Source organism: Talpa europaea, assembly GCF_964194135.1.
Source record: "Talpa europaea genome assembly, chromosome: 8".
NCBI lineage: Eukaryota > Metazoa > Chordata > Mammalia > Eulipotyphla > Talpidae > Talpa > Talpa europaea.
In genome coordinates this window covers 100,238,115-100,254,713 of record NC_140075.1, presented here as the reverse complement: position 1 = coordinate 100,254,713, position 16,599 = coordinate 100,238,115, and the positions used below count along the sequence as shown (strand labels likewise).

At 46.6% G+C, this 16,599-nt stretch overlaps 1 protein-coding gene across 4 annotated transcripts in view; it reads right to left on the bottom strand.

Annotated features, from left to right (window-relative positions):
• TTC7B (tetratricopeptide repeat domain 7B) overlaps positions 1 to 16,599 on the bottom strand; it is a gene marked incomplete at both ends in the record, with an annotated part of 220,263 nt that overhangs the window by 88,422 nt on the left and 115,242 nt on the right. For all 4 annotated transcript variants that reach the window (XM_084240964.1, XM_084240962.1, XM_084240963.1 and 1 more), the window contains 5 exons: positions 1,009 to 1,081; positions 7,670 to 7,727; positions 9,594 to 9,711; positions 11,310 to 11,414; positions 12,345 to 12,428. In XM_084240964.1, coding sequence (XP_084097090.1) covers positions 1,009 to 1,081; positions 7,670 to 7,727; positions 9,594 to 9,711; positions 11,310 to 11,414; positions 12,345 to 12,428 — 438 coding nt within the window. The remainder of the gene's footprint in view (positions 1 to 1,008; positions 1,082 to 7,669; positions 7,728 to 9,593; positions 9,712 to 11,309; positions 11,415 to 12,344; positions 12,429 to 16,599) is intronic.

Genomic DNA, 16,599 nt, shown 5'->3' with positions numbered 1-16,599 from the left:
CCCTGCCCTCAGGGAATCTGAGGTCCAGTGAGAAAGACAGATAGATACTGGATAAGAGAGCTGAGCAAACAGAGGGAGGCTTCCCAGAGGTGGTGAGAAACTTCTGGAGGAGGAGGGAGGCCAAATGGCTAATCACCAGCGACTGCTGTTGCTGCAGCAGCTCTCCCGGATGCAAGTCCAGCTGAGAGCCACCCCTTTCTGGGGAGAGCCCATTATGGAGGCAGGGTCTTGCTTTCCTCAGTTCCCTGGCTGCTATCTCCAGGCCTCCTGGAGCTCAGATGTACACTATCACCCAGGCCAGCCAGGGGAAGGCATGTCTGGGGAACTGACCTCTGGTTTACCCTCCTGTCAGCACTCAGGAATGTACTGGGGTCACCACCAGCGTCTTGCACCTGGTGGGCTGGCAGGCATGTGGCCAGAGACTCCAGAACAGCTGGGAGGGCATGAGAATGGCAGAGGCAGCTTCTGGAAGCTCTGCCAGGAAGGTGAAGGACAGCAAAGCTTGCTCCGCTAGCAGGAATATGATTGAGTCTCCTGTTTCACGGGTTCCTCTCTTATCTATATTTTAAAGGAAGTGGTATTTTTCGCCTCTGCCTGCTGGTATCCTCCTGTCAGTCACCAGCACCTTGTGACAACCAGGCCCCAAGCAGGGCCTTAGTCCCCAGCATGCACCTCAGCATTGGGTTCTGTCATCAAGGGGCAAGGCTCCCTGATGACTCCTGGGTTTGGGGCACTGCTCCCCTGTTTCCACCTGGTCTACAAATCTGGGCCCTCTAGATTTGTGGATTTAGACTTAAAAGCAGAGGTGGCACAAATGTGTCTCCACAGCCGATGCTCAAACAGACCCAGACACCAGGGCTCACTGGGAGGGATCAGCATCCTCAGGAGGAGCCTGACTTCAAGTCAGCCTTGGGAGCAAGGGGGACCAGCTCCCACCTCAGCTGAGCGCCGAGGGAGCTATGTGAGAACAGGTGGGAGCCACACTCGGGGCCCACAAGAGACACTGACCTGTCTGGAGATGGCCAGCTGTAGAGCCAGGTAGAAAGCGGCTTGGTGATCCGTAGGTGACAAGCTGTGAGCCCTGAAAAAGGATTTATGGCTATTAGTATGGAGAGAGGTCGTTTTCACTTTCCCTATCAAATGAGTATCTAGTCTGCATTTTTCAACCAAGGTCACATTTTCTGTTTATTTAACATTTAGTTTAAGCGCTTCTCCTTAGTCCACTGAGAAGTGTGACGCGGCTTCTTCTGAGCCCTTCATAAGGTAAACATAGATGCGGTTTCCGTGTTTGTAGTAGTGTCTGAAGTGTCAGCCTGAGCCTGACCATCCTGGGCACCGAGGGGAAGCTACAGGTGAGGCCACAGGCCCTGAGGTTTGACCTCCCCTGCCAAAGCCTTCCCTGGGCTGAGCCGAAGGGGCTGAGTGTCTCGCTGGGAAGGGGAGGCCAGGAACACACTTGGCAAGGCAACAGCCTTGCCTTTGGCTAATGCGAGAGTTCTACAACCTTCAAAAAGAATCTCGCAGAGCTATAATTTAGAGCTGCATTCACATTTCTGGATTTCAGAGAAATCACAGGAAAGTCAAAGACCTAACATTACTCGTAAAATGAGGTTTTGGTTTTTGATGAATGAAAGGGAGAAGAGAAAGCTTTGCAGCATTTTGCTGGTTCTACTAAATTCTGTCAGTTGGCTAATTCAGTCCACGTAGCTGTGATGTGCCAGGCTCTGGGGCAGGACACCAGGCCCAGTTTTCTAACTGGCCTTTGACACCAGATGCGAAGAGGCAGACTGGCCCCCTAATTGATGGCAAACGTGGTCATTCTTGCTATCGTGTGGAAGTCAAGTGTATTTCACCAAGAACAACTCAAAATGTGAGTATAAATGAGACATAATTCTGCGTTAAACAGTCTGGTGGGAAGAGAAAAACAAACTTACTTTCTTTACAAGGCACTGCAGAGCAGACTAATTCCCAAGGGGACCCAGCTAGTAAAGAAGCCCTCATTCTGTTCTGTGAACCTGTGATTAAAGGAGGATTTTCTACTAGCAAAAAACCTTGCAAGATTAAAAAAGAAAGCCAAGTTCTTGTGGACTCAAGTGTGGCAAAACATGCCAAGGATGGCTTTCCACAGTAAGAAGGCCTTTGTGGAACTGCCTGTCTGCTCTGAGGAAAAAGGGCTTAGACGTCTCGGAGGTGTTTGCCATCCTGAAAAATGCTGAGTTTGGGCAAACGTGGAAGCTCACATCCAGGACTGGCTGGCAGGATGCTGGTGTAGTCTCTGTCTTTGATAAATCTTTTATTTATTTATTTTATTTATACAAGCACTGGGCACAGTCAGAAGCGCGGGAGGGTGAGAGAATTCACCAGAGCCAGAGCGGAGAGTAGAACAGGCAGAGTGACGAAGTACACTGCTGAGGGGAGCAGTGGGCGGCAGGAGAGGTCTGAGCGCCATGTGGGACCCTCGCCCGGCAGCCGGGGATCGAACTGGCACTGCAGAGGCTGCGGGCAGCTTCACAACCTGGCGCTCAACCACTGCACCACCGGGGAAGCCCTGTCTTTGATAAATGTTAAGAGCAAAGCATTTAGACTCCTAGCCCTAAACTCAGCTGAGGCTGAGTGTTTTGCCTGTGTTGCCCTTTTAAATGTCCTATTTCCACCACAGGCCTACCCAGCATACTCCAGTTTTTAATATTTTGCAGGCAAGGGGTTCCCATGAATTTGTACATCAATGGATTTCACCCCCCACCCCTGACCTTTGTCATTCATAAAAAGTGAGATTGGATTGTCTCTCAATATTCAGGGAAAATGAAGATAAAATTAATTCTGAAGCTTTATTTACCTCATCTCATCTTCTTTCACAGTTAATAAAGCTAGAGTTCTACAACCTTCCAAAAGAATCTCTCAGAGCTATAATTTAGAGCTGTAATTTTCTCAGCCCCGTTTAGATTCTTCACAAATGAAGTCAAAGCAAATAATGGATGCCTCTGCCCAACACCAGCCAAGTGGCGAGGTGCAGTGGCCTGGTGGAGAAGGCGGTTCTGGACAAAGGCCTCCTCCTGGCCTCACTCAGTGATTGTCAGCTGTCAGCCCCGGGGCTGGGAGAGAAACTGAACAGCAGTGCTAGAAATCTCCGTGTTTCCTGGGTGCATTAGGAAAACATCTGAAGGATGGTCCCCCGGGCTAGTGATGGACAGGCAAGTGCCAAATTTCTCATGAGGCCCAACATTAACATACATATTTTAAAAACTCTTCTTTCAATAATTTGGCCAATGAGTTAAACTGACCACTTTACCCTCTGAAAGAAAAAGGAAATAAGGAGAATGACCAATGAAACAAGAAGCATATGCACTGATCTTACAGAGACCCTAGAAAATGTTGTGCAGAGCAATCTTAGCCCTTGACTTCCTACACCAAAGGCATTCTGGGAGCCCCAAAAAGTCACCAAGCCATGCAGGTAAGAGGAAGGACATTAGTGATCTTGCAAAACCGCAAGGCTGCAAAACCCTGCAGATGAATTTAAAGACTACAATAATCCCACTCCCGTATAGTGAGCACCTGGGGAGGCTGCTAAGAGAAATCCAGAGATCCAAAAAGTCACACAGGTACCTTCACACAGTACTTCCCTTGTCAAAGAACTTCCACGTGCATTAATTCAATTTCTCTTCCATACGGAAATAATTGACTGCAGACTGCCCGTCTATCCATCGACCCACTTATCCACTCACCCACTTATCCATCCATCCATCCATCCATCCATCCATCAATATTATGCACTAACAGCTGAGATGCCAGGCCCTGTGCCATCCTCTGGGGAGACTGCAGATAAATAATACAAGTGTCTTTCCTTGAGGAGCAACTCCCTCCCACAGAGAAGGAGCCCCAAAGTGATCCTCACACAGTACAGTGGGAGCAGTGTCCTGAGAGCTGCTCATGAAGAGCAGGGGATGGGCCTACCAGATTACCTGGCTAGAGCCCACAATGCCTTGAGTGCTCTCCTAGACTCAACTCCAACATCTTCTAGAGCTGAACCAAGAATGCAGAGAAGACTTATTAATTTGACTCTGGTCCACGAGACCTTGTAATGACAGTAACTATAAGTTATGAAGCATCCACCATTGCAGCATCCTATCCAGGAACATCCAGGAAAAGAGGCAGAGCCAAAAGGGAGATTCTAAGGATTGTTCTCGACCATGTCTTATCTATTTAGCCCATTTTCCTTGATGTTCCCTTCAGTCCTGATTACTGTGAACCTGGGATTAGTATGTTAAAAAGTTAAGAAAAAAATGTACAAACTTGGTAAAATTTTACATAATTTCTACTATATTACACATATAGAATAACTAACTTTCCCCAGTATTTTCTGGTCTTAGCACTGAAAGTGCCATGTTCTGGGAAATTACTCAGTTCCAGACAAACTGGATAAGTCACTCTATACACATAAAAGATACCACATTCACATGTGAACTCAGGCTAGGTGGTAGAGGGGAAACTCATTGACAGACACAAGGTCTCCATGCCACCTCTCCCTCATGGAACAGCCCAGATTTCTGCAGGCCAGGGGTCAAGTCACTGAAACATCTCCCAACTGTCTGCAGGCTTGTTCTCCGTAGCAGGGAGAGCCCAGAGAAGCAGCCACTCAGAACAATCCAGCATCTTCAGAAAGCTTTGCAAACAACACTACCTTTTTCTTCACTGTACCTTGGCTCAGGCAAATGCACTAGTTTAGCTGCTTGGGCTGTGTGTGTACAAACCGTAAGGGTCTTGACATCAAATGCAGTCAGGCAACTGGGACGCCTTGAAAAAAATCACCTTATTGAGTCTTCTATGGAGCAAATCTTTCTGAATTCCCACTCCAGTCATAACTAGGAGTTAATTCCCACAAGCTATATTTGCAGTCCCACCCCTTTTTAAGTTACAGTGCTTTCTTTTTAAACAAAAAAGCAAAAAATGACATAAACAGAATTGCAAGGAGATTTAAAATATATAGTAAAAAAAAAAAGCACTTCTTATCCAAGTGGCTTTTGAATAGCCACTGACATAAAAGTTACACATCCCTTTCATGTAAAATCTTTCCCCTATAGATTTTTGTTAAGTCTGCAATGCACTAGGATAGTCCTACTTAATGTGCACTTGGAAAAAGGAACAATGTTATTCCTTTGGAAGACAGTCTTTATTTCACATAAATACTAATTTTGCTTAGTCTTCCTAGAAGAAATAATACTTCACAAAATCTCTTTGGATTAAAACCTAATAAGAAAAAAAAAAAAAGTGAAAAGAAATCAGGCCAATGAATGGCTATTACATAACTTGGAGTCAGGCATGCCGGTGGCTGATTTAAGAAAATTGAAACAGATGCAATGACCACTTTCTTAGGCATCCATGTGTGGGTCTTACAAACTAGGACTGAAGGATTTAAAGCTCCAAATCATTTGAAATGGAAATGCTTTCCATACTCTGTGCTGAAGAACATCAACAAATGCTTAGCAGAGAGGAGACCTGTTTGCAGATGTCAACTGGTGCTTGAAGTCATTCACCAGCCTGGGTCTGGCAGAGTGAAGCAGCTATTGCAAGCCCGCTAGGAAGTGGGAAAAAACAAGATGAAAGAGTTTGAGACTAACTGAAAAGAAGTGATAATGACTGCATAAAAAAGGAACATGTCCACTGTGCCTAGGGACAGGCAGCCCTAGGCCGAAAGACAGAAATCTAACAGAGGTTATTAGGTACTAAGGGGGTCCTCATGAAACTTGGATAGTAACTAAAGACAGTTCCAAACAATGAATGTAACTCACACATGTTCAAGGTGACAGGATCAATACAAAGTCTAAATCTGACATTGTCAGGTTATACTTTCAGGCAACCACTTATTTTAGTGACTTCTTATATTGCAATATGAATAAAGTTCGGATAGATGGTAACGTAGCACAGGGCCCTCTCCCCCACCGCCACTTTGATTATGAATCCATTCCACAGACACAGTAAGGTAATGAGGAGAGTGTAATGTGAACCCAGTAATACATTGATAGTGCATGATTTGCTCTATGGTAAAAAAATTCGAAAATGTTGGCCCATAACAAGCCTCATATAAGACTTTGATTTATACAATAAAACAATAAAAACACTGAATTTTCTTTATATCAATATTAAAAAGATAAAAGTAAAAATAATAAATTGGAAAAGGCTATTTCAAAACCACTCAGAGTTTGCTAACGGAGAGGGTGGGCAAAACCAGGTTCTTGTATCAGTTTACTAATTTCTACACCATCATGCTTTTTTATAATTTCCTTTCTATTTTTTTTTAAGATTTATTTATTTATGAATACAAGAGCTGGGTACAGGCCAGAGATGTGGGGGGGGGGGGTGAGAGGATTCACCAGAGACAGAGTAGAGAACAGAACAGGCAGATTGACTGAAGTACACTGCTGAGGGGAGCAGCGGGCAAGTCAGGAGAAGTCTGCTGTGCCATGTGGGTTGCTCTTGCTACCTGGCTGGCTGGGGATTGAACTCGTGCTGCAGGGGCTGTGGATTGCTTCATAGTGCAGTGCTTAACCCATTGCGCCACCAGGGAGGCCCTTTCCTCTCAATTTAATTGAAATTTTCTCTTTAACACACTTTAGGACCCTTGGTTACAGTATAGTATAGCATTTTTATGCAATTCAACAATTACCACTTGGATAACAGGATACACAGAGACTAAAAAACAAAACACTTCTATACTAAAAAAAACAACGGTGGACCCATGTGACAAAAGATCGTTAACCCTATAAATAAGCCAAGATTGGTTCATGTGTTATCCGTTATCCACATGCCCCACCCACAAATGTACAACGCACATTGCCTGGTTGGCGGCAATCATCATATGAATATTAAATAATAGAGCAATCTGTATTTTAATAGGAAGGACTCGTTGTAGAATGATTGGGCGGCATAGTGGGTTGATCAGAGGGCAGGATCTGCTATCCCAGGAAAGCTGACTTAGTGAGGAGACCTCCATCTGACCTGACCTCATCAGCTATGTGATCAGGCTTGTCTTCACCCTGCATCTCGGTCCCTCACCTACAGCGGGCACTGCCTGTTAGGTCTCTACCTTTCTGGTGTGGGGGGAGGCGCCTGTGAAAGGAGGGATGTGGACGGGTTCTGTGACACTCAAGCGCTCTCTGATGAAGGCATCCTCCTAATTTCATGACAAGCACAAAGAAAAGACAAACACAGGTATTGTGGAGCATGGTGGGGGTGGAGGGGCCTAGCTGTCTGAACACATTATTTCAAGAGTGTCCTAAAATCTGCCCTTTTCATTTCTTAATGTAAAAATCTGTGGTTTGACATGTAAAAAAAAAAAAAAAGGCTAGAAAATGATCCCTTTTCCAGATGATGACAAATGCCTTTAATAAAACCAATCATCTCCCAGACATACAAAGGAGCTCTCTTCCTAGAGCCAAAGTCGCTGCACCAGGGGGTGAGTAAAGTGTGTCTAGAGGGTTAACAGATGCAGGGTGCAGTGACAAGGCCACAGGTGATGCAGCCAGTTGTGATGGTGTGTGCTCCGCGCTTGGGACGAGAGACTCCCAGGGATAAACACTGTTTACATAATCTTTATAAATATCTCTTCCTTTTATACTTATCATACTTTGGTGTCATTATGTACAGCCGAGTGAAAAGATGAACTCCCACTCACCTCTGAAATGCAAGAAGCGCCTTTCTTTGTAGGACCTCCTGCATCCCTCGCAAAGAAGCTAAGAAAGGGGTTCAATTAGTCAGTGGCACTGGGAGATCAGGAAATTTTCGACAAATAACAAAACTCATCACAAAAACTATTCATTCAGAGTGGATTCAAAGCTGAAATTTCTGGCGCAATATGCTCGGTCCTGTCCCAGCGCTGCCCCATGGTCAGAACTGTGGGATGGCACCAGGGGAGAGAGCCACCTGGCTGGTCACTCTTGGTGCCCCCAGGGACAGGCGGCTATCTTTGAAAGACCAGCTGGAAACTCCAGCGAGGAGCACATCTGGTTTTTCAAGAGTAGGCATTTAACTGTTGGTGAAGATTGGGTCTACCAGGTGGTTTGGAAGAGATCCCAGCACTGATGGTATGAATTCAACAGCCCTCAGAGTTCCTTCTGGAGCTATATCCCTCGGCCATGAGCACTTGCTTGATGCCACAAAAGGCCAGTCTATTAACACCAGGCATGGCTAGGACCTTTAACACCGTGATATGAATACAAGGGAGGGACAGACGCGGCAAAGCCAACATGGACACTGGAGTCAGCTCCAGCATGTGAGGCCATAATTCTGAGTCAGCATGGCCTCTGTGGCAGCATGTGAGGAACGGTGCCCTTGGGGTCTGCTGCCGGAACTACATAGGTGCTTTCTGTTGGGCCAACAGACTGCCCTAGAGAAGGGTGTTTAAGGTTGGGACTGCAGGGGCCTTATCCAATGACAGTGGCAGATCCCTTCCTGAGTGGCACTGAGCCTGGAGGAAGGCTGTCCTGGGGATCGGGTTGTGCCCAGGACACTTGCTTCGTGGGAAACTCAGAGGTGACCCAACAGAGCCATAAATACAAGATGAGACCCAGCAGAGTTCAGTGACTCTCCCAAAGTTATAAGACTTAGGAGGGGTAGAGTACAAATTAAGAATTTGTATGGATAATACAATTCAGTGAAAGTTTACTGTTGTTGAAACAATGTGCTGGGTATTGCCAATATATTGTGTGTATGGAAAAAATTGGGAAAAAATCTATTACTGAAAATTAACTTTTATGCAAAACTGCTCCAGAGTCTGTGGTATTTTAGGGCCAAGGAAAAAAAGATTTGGGTAATTTGTAATACCATGAAGAGAGGACTGTGCAAGTCAGGCTGGTGTTTTCTCTTAAGAGAGCATGTAGAGGGCTCCCCAGTTGGCCAGGGGGGTCAGTCTCCTGAGTTGAGGAGTCATTACAGGGATATTTGACCTGATGCTAATTCATGAAAATATACATTCATTTTTGAGATTTGTTTTCGTGTTATATTTAAAAACAAAATATTAAGAGGATAGTAATAAGAGTTCAGAAAAACAATTTACCAATTTACATTTTCTGTTAACATATAATCAGAAATTTCATTAAGTGTGAAAAACATACATCAATGAAATTTGCTAACAAAATAGAGTAATAAGATATGTGAATGGAGATGAGGAGGGTCATGATTGGTCAAGAGAAACCTCTAGAGTGGATGATCCTGAACTCTTCTGTATCCCTGCACCTAAGACCCAATACCCCTTCACAGGGACAGCCCAGGCCAGGTACTGTGGCAGAGGCAGGCACAGGCTGGGTTAGGTGAACAGCCTCTCAAGGTCTTGCTCACCTGGCATCTCATGCAGAGACACTGCACCCCCAGTAGGGAACCCCACACACTGTACCTGGGAGGAGGCCTGGGAACCCTGGCTCCTGTCCTCTGTCCCTCCCCTCCCACTCGCCAACCAGCCCCCACAAAAGGAACAGCAGTAGTGGGGCCCCGGGGACACATGCCCAAAAGAACAACCCAACTTGTGGGCCCTCCTTAGGGAGCAGGGCATGGACCAGGCAGCCCAGCCCTGGCCTACTCCATGGGGGAGGGGTTCCGCTCACCGTCCGTGGCCTGCAGACTGTACGTGAGCCCCAGAGCTAAGTAGCCTTTGGCTTTGAACTCGGACGTTTTCTCTCCTGCGTCAACCACAGTTTTGGCAAACTTCTCAGCTTCTTCCAACTGAAAAACCAGACAAGTTAAAACAACAACAACATGCAGAATTTCTAACATGAGTTCCCATGAGCATCTGCTGCCAGAAATGGATTTCTGATGAGTCACTGTGAAAATAATGGCCAGATCTTCCAATTCCACTCTGGTGATTCTGTTCCCTTTGTAAGAGCCTTTCAGACAGTCCTCAGCATCCGACCTGGCTGTTTCTCTGTAACGTTTCCTTATTACTTCTTGTCCTACTTTCTAGAGTCACCTTCATCCTTGGAGGGGTTGGTGGGGCTGGTGGGGTTCTATCTTTTCATCTTTACTTTTTACTGATTGGTTCAGTAATTAGGTTGTGGTAGGTATTCAGAAGCTGAAACTACATATGTATGTAAATCATAAAATCCTTGAAATGTTGCGTGTTTGGATATTTCCATTTTTTTTTTTTTAATGACATAAAGAATCCATTTAGGCTTGGATCCTCTTTTCCCACAGCTGTGAAAAATTTCGAAACCCAATTCACATACAATTCATAGCACATGGACCCAGCCTCAATGGCGCCAATGAAAAAGGGGCGCCTGGAACCTAGGCCCACAGTGAGGCCCCCACACCACTCGCCACTGCAGAACTAAGACTGGTCCCTCCAGAGTGGGGCCAATGTGGGTGCTGCTGGAACTAGAGATAGTACCTGGAAGTGCATTATATTCGGCCTTTATGGTGTTTGGAAATTTCAGCAAAATTGAGGAAAATATATTCAGAAAAGATTTTAATCTCATTTAAAAAAGTTTTGTTTTGAGGTGTGAGTGGCCTGTGCTGAGGGAAGGAGCAGGAAGCTGGCATTTGCAGCCCTGGGGTCTTTCTACCCCCAGGTTTGAAGCAAACTTAACAGAAGTAGGGGCCATTCTTCAGAAAGAAGTAGGCTTCCTTCTGTCCTGCTGCATGGGATAAATGGAAGAAAACAAGCAGCAAGGACCAAGGATAAAAAAACTTAGCAAAGCACCTCAGTCTCTGGAGCAAATTCTTCTAGTCATTAATCTTGAGAAGTTAAAGAAAAAACACAACTCCACTGCACATGGCAATCATCTCTACCACCATCTCAGCAACTAGTCTGAGTTTTCTATTTTCTACTCTGATGGTATATTTTTGAGGTGCTAGACCTGTTACAAATCAGGCTATTCCCAAATTCAAATATGAACATGACTAGTTGAAGAAGAAATTCTGGGTGAAGGAAGAGAAAAGGAGAAAGTTGGGTTTACACATGAGCTAAGGGAGAGAGGGATTCTTAGCTTTATAGGAAAACTCAGTTTGGCTAAGAGGGTATCATTTGTTAAATATACCTTTCCTGTCCTACAGATCTTGCATAAAGCAAGATACATGTGAACACGAATTCTGAGTTTGCCCTTTCACAGCTACTTTGAAGCACATTCCCTGAAGGATAGAGAACCCCATCACCTAGTGAACTCAATCGCAAACTGATTACTCCCAGCCCGTGGCACTGGCCAAGGGCCTGGGGCTGTGAACAGCCTGGTTTCTTTGGAGCTGAGGCTCGGTTGTCATTTTCTCCCTCTGTCTGGATGTGAAGCAGGTTGGCAGCGCTGCCGTGAGTGGGCGCTGGCCCCACTCACCCAGTGCAGGGAGCCCATGCACAGCTTGGCAGCCAGGAGCGGGATGGTGGCGTCGTCGGGCCTCAGGCGGATGCACTCCTTCAGCACCTTCACAGCACGAGCTGACTGGGGGAGGAGAGTATGTCTGTGAAACTCAAAATGCTGACGGACCCAGACATTAAAGCCTCCCAAGAGGATCTTTGCTTAGGGTGCCTTCTTAAGAGTTTCACCAACTTTGAATCCAACCCACCCTGGGGCCTGGGAATGGGGAAACCCATCTCCCGTGAAGGTGGGGTAAGAGGTGATGAAAAAAAGTAGAAATGCTTCCCCGGAGTCACCTCATCTTGGCCACTTTCTGGGTAGCCATTGCAAAGGCGGGAAAAAATATATCAAGACACTGGTATCTAAGGTTACTATAAAAATCAGCCTGTCTAATTGAAAACAAACCCAACAAAGTTGTTTCAACTTAGGCTAAATAATCTCACCTCTCAGACCTGCCAAGTGCTGGATGGCAGGTTCACTAACTAGATGGCCAGCATCACCAAGAACACAAGGGCTCTTGCCTCTCCTAAGGTGGCTGCTCTACACACTGTATGGGCGTTACTTCACTTACCTGAGTGCAGTTCTATGAAACAGACATGGAAGCTGAGCACCCAGGTGGCTGGCCTGGGTCACACAGGTGGGAGGGCGGCCTGGCCTCTGTTGCACAGCGTGAACTTTCAACCTGCTCTGCCTACCACGATATGGCTGACAGACCTGGAAGCTCTCCCGCTCCAGGACTAAGTTCCTATACTCAAAGGAGTGAGAGGGCAGAGCTGTAGGTAGAGCCACATCTTCCCAGGAAGAAGCTGCAGTGGCTAGGAAGAGGTAGATCTTTCCAAATGTTTCCTTTCAGTGTTTCTTCTGTGCTCCCAAATAATTAAGTTTGGTTGCTCATTTACACAGGACTACAGGGCAGTTTCAGAGCTGGTTTAGCTTCTACTGTTCTAGCACCTCTTGGAATTCAAAGACATGAACTGTGGACACGGGAATGGTGCAGCACAAAGGGCAACTCACTTTTCCGGCAGCCATGAGTGACAGGGCGAACTGGTACCAGAGGTGGAACTCCTCAAAGGCAAACTTCATGGCTCTCTCCAAGCACTGGTTTGGGAAGAAGAACACACATGGGCCTGAGCACGGCCAGTGTCCACTGCACATGGGTGAGCTGTGCCCATGCACACTCACGTGAGGCTGACAAAATCTGTTTCCTGGGACTGTTTGGAATACGATTCTCCACAAACCCTCCCGAGGAGTGGGTCCCCAGGGGGGTGACACCCTGTGCTGGAAGCCAAGACAGTAAGCAACTGACTGACACATAATCCCTGATCTCAGGCAGCTTTCTGTGTGGCACCAGGGAAGAGGCAGGTACACAGACGACTCGATGCCAGGCTGGACTGACAAGCATCCCAGAGCAGGAAACAGAGCAAAGTGATCTCAGGCCCCAGGATGGCATACTGGAAGAAGGGGTTTGGCCTGGGCTTTGCCTGATGAACAGGGAGAAAATCACAGTTACGATACGGAAATGGCACTCCAGGAAGGGGAAACAAAGGGAGGGAGGCTTTGACTTGGCTATGCATGTAGTCTGGCATATACCCAGTCTAGGGTGCCCTGGTGGGGATGGGGAGAATCAGGCTGGAGGGTAGGTATGGGCTGAGTCCACCTCACAGAGTCTAGGATGGCAGCCCCTGTTCAAAATAGTTCCAGCTCCCTCCTCTACCCCAGCAGAGGCTCCCCCTCCTCTGTACCCCTCAAGTTCCTAACTGTATGTTAATGGGACTGCCCCTCCCCACCCAGAAACACTAGCAAGGGCAGAGATCCACAAAGGGGTTTCACCCTCAGGGAGGAGCCTCTGGTTTCTGCAGTGACTTAGGAAGTTCATGGTCCAGAAAGGGGAACCAGGATGGAGGTAGGCCAAGAATAAAGATGACAGCTGGATCCAGAAACTTCACAACCATGGAGAGAACTAAGAAATATGTTCCAATTAGCGAGCACAGATCAATCAAGAAAGGTGGAGGCTGGTAAGGTTTAGGAACTGAAGGAGGCCCCAAAATCTCTGGCCTATACATCTAGGAGCAAAGCCATGGTGTGGAAAGCCCGTGTGTGTGTGTGTGTGTGTGTGTTTATTAATGGTAGACCTTTTTTTCGGTTTGTTTTGGGTAAAAATTTTTTAGAATAAAGGGAGAAGGGGAAAAAAGGTGTTATATTCATGAGTTTGGTTTGGAACACGGTGAGTTTGAAGTGCTGATTTATAGGAGATAATTAGAAACTATCTGGGGCAAGAGAAAGTTCTAAGAAAAGTCAAACATTTGGATATAAAGAATGAAAGAAGACAAAAATAAGTGGAAACATACGATGTCTATGGATTGGAAAACTTAATATTATTCAGATGTCAATTATCACTCAAAGCAATCTGCAGACTCAGAGCAATCCCCATCAAAATCCCAATGGCCTTTTTTTTTTTTTGAAGAAATAGAAAAACATCATAAATTCATATGGAATCTCAAGGGACTCTCAAGAGTCAAAATAATATGAAAAAGAACAAAGCTGGAAAACTCACATTTCCTGATTTCAAAGCTACAGTTAATCAAAACAGCATGGTATTGGCACAAAGACAATTACAAAGAATGGAGAGCAGGGACTCCGGTAGATATTTGTACACCCATGTTCACAGCGGCATTATTCACAACAGCCAGAACATGGCCGCAACCTAGTGTCTGGAAGCCAATGAATGGGCACATAATATAGGATCTGGACACAGATGCTGGAATATTACTAAGCACTAAAAAGGAAGGAGATTCTGACACCTGCTACAACATGGGATGAACCTGAAGACGTTATGCTACTGATAAGCCAGACACTGAAAGATAGATATGGCATGATTCCACTTACAAGAGGCACTTAGAGTCATCAGATCATTGAGAAAGAAAATAGAATGGGGCCTCCCCTGGTGGCGCAGTGGTTGAGCGCTGGGTTGCGAGGCTGCCCGCAGCCTCTGCAGCGCCATTTCGATCACTGGCCACCAGTGAGGGTCCAACAACAACAACAACAACAACAAAAAGTAGAACGGTGCAGCCAGGGCATGGGGAGGGGAGAACAGGAGTTATTCCTTATGGGAACAGTTTCCGTTGTGCACGTGGCATTCCGGAGACGGATGTGGTGATGAGCACACTGTGAATGTGCTCAGTCGATGCCACTGAAGGGCAAGGTGAAAAACGGTTAAGGTGGTAGGTTTATGGGGCATGGATTTTACCACAATAATAAAAAAAAAAAAAACGGGAAAAAATGTACATTTAAGAAAAGAGTTGAAGGTAGAAGAAATCAGATAACCTTAGTTGGAAGAGAATTCAGTGTGCAGCTGAGCAGAACCTTGGGAAGCATCTCTACTCCAGGCAAGAGAGAAAAGGACCAGGGCAGGGAATGGAGGGGACTGGTGGGGGAGGGCTGCAGCAGGCTGTCCCCACAGAGAGGATCTCGGGGAGATGAGGTTGCTGGATCTGGCCCAGTGGTGGTGGTGGGGCGAGCTCTGTTGGCAGTTTTGGGGCGCGTTGGAGGGGAAGCAGAGCTAGTGGGGTCGGTTGAGTAAAGGACAGAGGAAGATGAGCTGTGGAGGAAGGGAGGTGTGGAGCAAAGGCAGGAGGAGGATGAAAAGCTGCTATTTAGTGCTTATCCGTTCGTGGAGGCAACTGGAGAGCAACAGCAGGCAGACAAGAAACTGAAGAGAGAAATCAGGTGCCAGAAGATGAAAGCAAAGCAGATGCCAGAACAAAGGGTCTTTTCCTGAGGAGGCAGGTTCCTTACGATAAAGAGGAGAGGCCTGAGGGGCCGTCCTCCTGGCCACTGTCTGCTCTGTGAAGATGAAGATGGAGTGAGGTGGTTGCTGGAAGGAAAGAAAAATAATAGGGCCAGATTTCTTAAAAAGAAAGAAAAGCTTTAAATAACAATAAAAACTTCACCCTAGGGGGATGGACTGCTCACAGGGGTCTCCTAAAAGGCTCCTAAAAACTAGAAGGGCCCTAGCTCTGAGCTGTTGTCTCCTCTGGTGAGGTCTGTGTCCAGTCCACAAGTGAGAGAGGGAACCCTCAGGATTAATGGGTGGACAAGGAGAGAGAGGCAGGGGTCCGAGGGCCAAGAGACCAAGGAGCCACATAGAGGGGGACAAGCTGGAGGCAAAAGGTAAAGCAAGGTGGTGGGAGAGGAGAGAATTCCAGAATTTTACATGTATTTACAAAGAAATTCACAGTGACTATTGTGTTAGCTGGTTACTGTGAAAACCTGCCCTAACAAAAATGCTAAGTGAAGTGCTAAGCAGTTAATAGGCTCCTACTATATGCCTAGGGATGGTACAGGCTGCTACACCGGGATCCTCACTTATCTTTGTAACTGGATTCTGGATCAGCAGGGGCACACGTGGCTGGGTGGTCAGGCCTCTGGAGAAGCTCCTCCAGAGGAGGGGATGCCCTCAGCCCTGGCCCTTGCTTCTGCCAGGGACAGGAGGAGATCTGGAGATGGGGCAGCAGGGAAGTGAGGAGCATGAGGACAGAAGCCACTTGAACGGGGGAAAGAAAGCTCAGAGCCCTGATTCTCAAGATGCAGCCTCTTGCCAGACTTCTTGTGGGTGGGCAAGATAAAACTGGACTTTCTTAGGCAACTATAAGTTGCTTTTGTTATTAACCTGCATATACCTCCCACTGACCTGCACGCTGAGTGACAGAGCTGGAATCTAAACACCTGACCCCAGAGCACTCTTCACTGCTCTGCTCCAAGACAAGCAATGAGAAGCCACTACTGTGCCTTTAAGAGCCATGGTGGTGGGGGGGTGGTGGTGGTGGTGAGGGATTGGGGGAGAAGCAGCTTGCTGAGAAGAGCTGAATGCAAGGTGGGGTGTGGGGGAAGATCTAATCCAGGTGTGGGGTGGAATGGGCTGGGAATAAGTGGGGGAGGACAGGTGCTCTGGAGAGAACACCAGGCCATGAAAAGCCAGTACTTAAAACTGATGTAGGGAAGGGGGTTGAGGGATGACAAGGGAGGAAACAGAGTGACAATCACATTGGCCAGAAGTGGAGTGGGGATGTGGAGAAAAGGGGGTAAATGGTGATCAAAAATGAGGTTTTTTCCTAACCGCTCCATTCAACTCATTCACTGCAATATAACCACTAAGTACTTAAATATATACACAGAAACATTTAAATGTTTAAATGCTTTTCTTTCTCTTTTTGCTAAGAGGAATGATAAATATCAACTGTTTTCCTGATAAACAAAAGGAGCTCAGCAG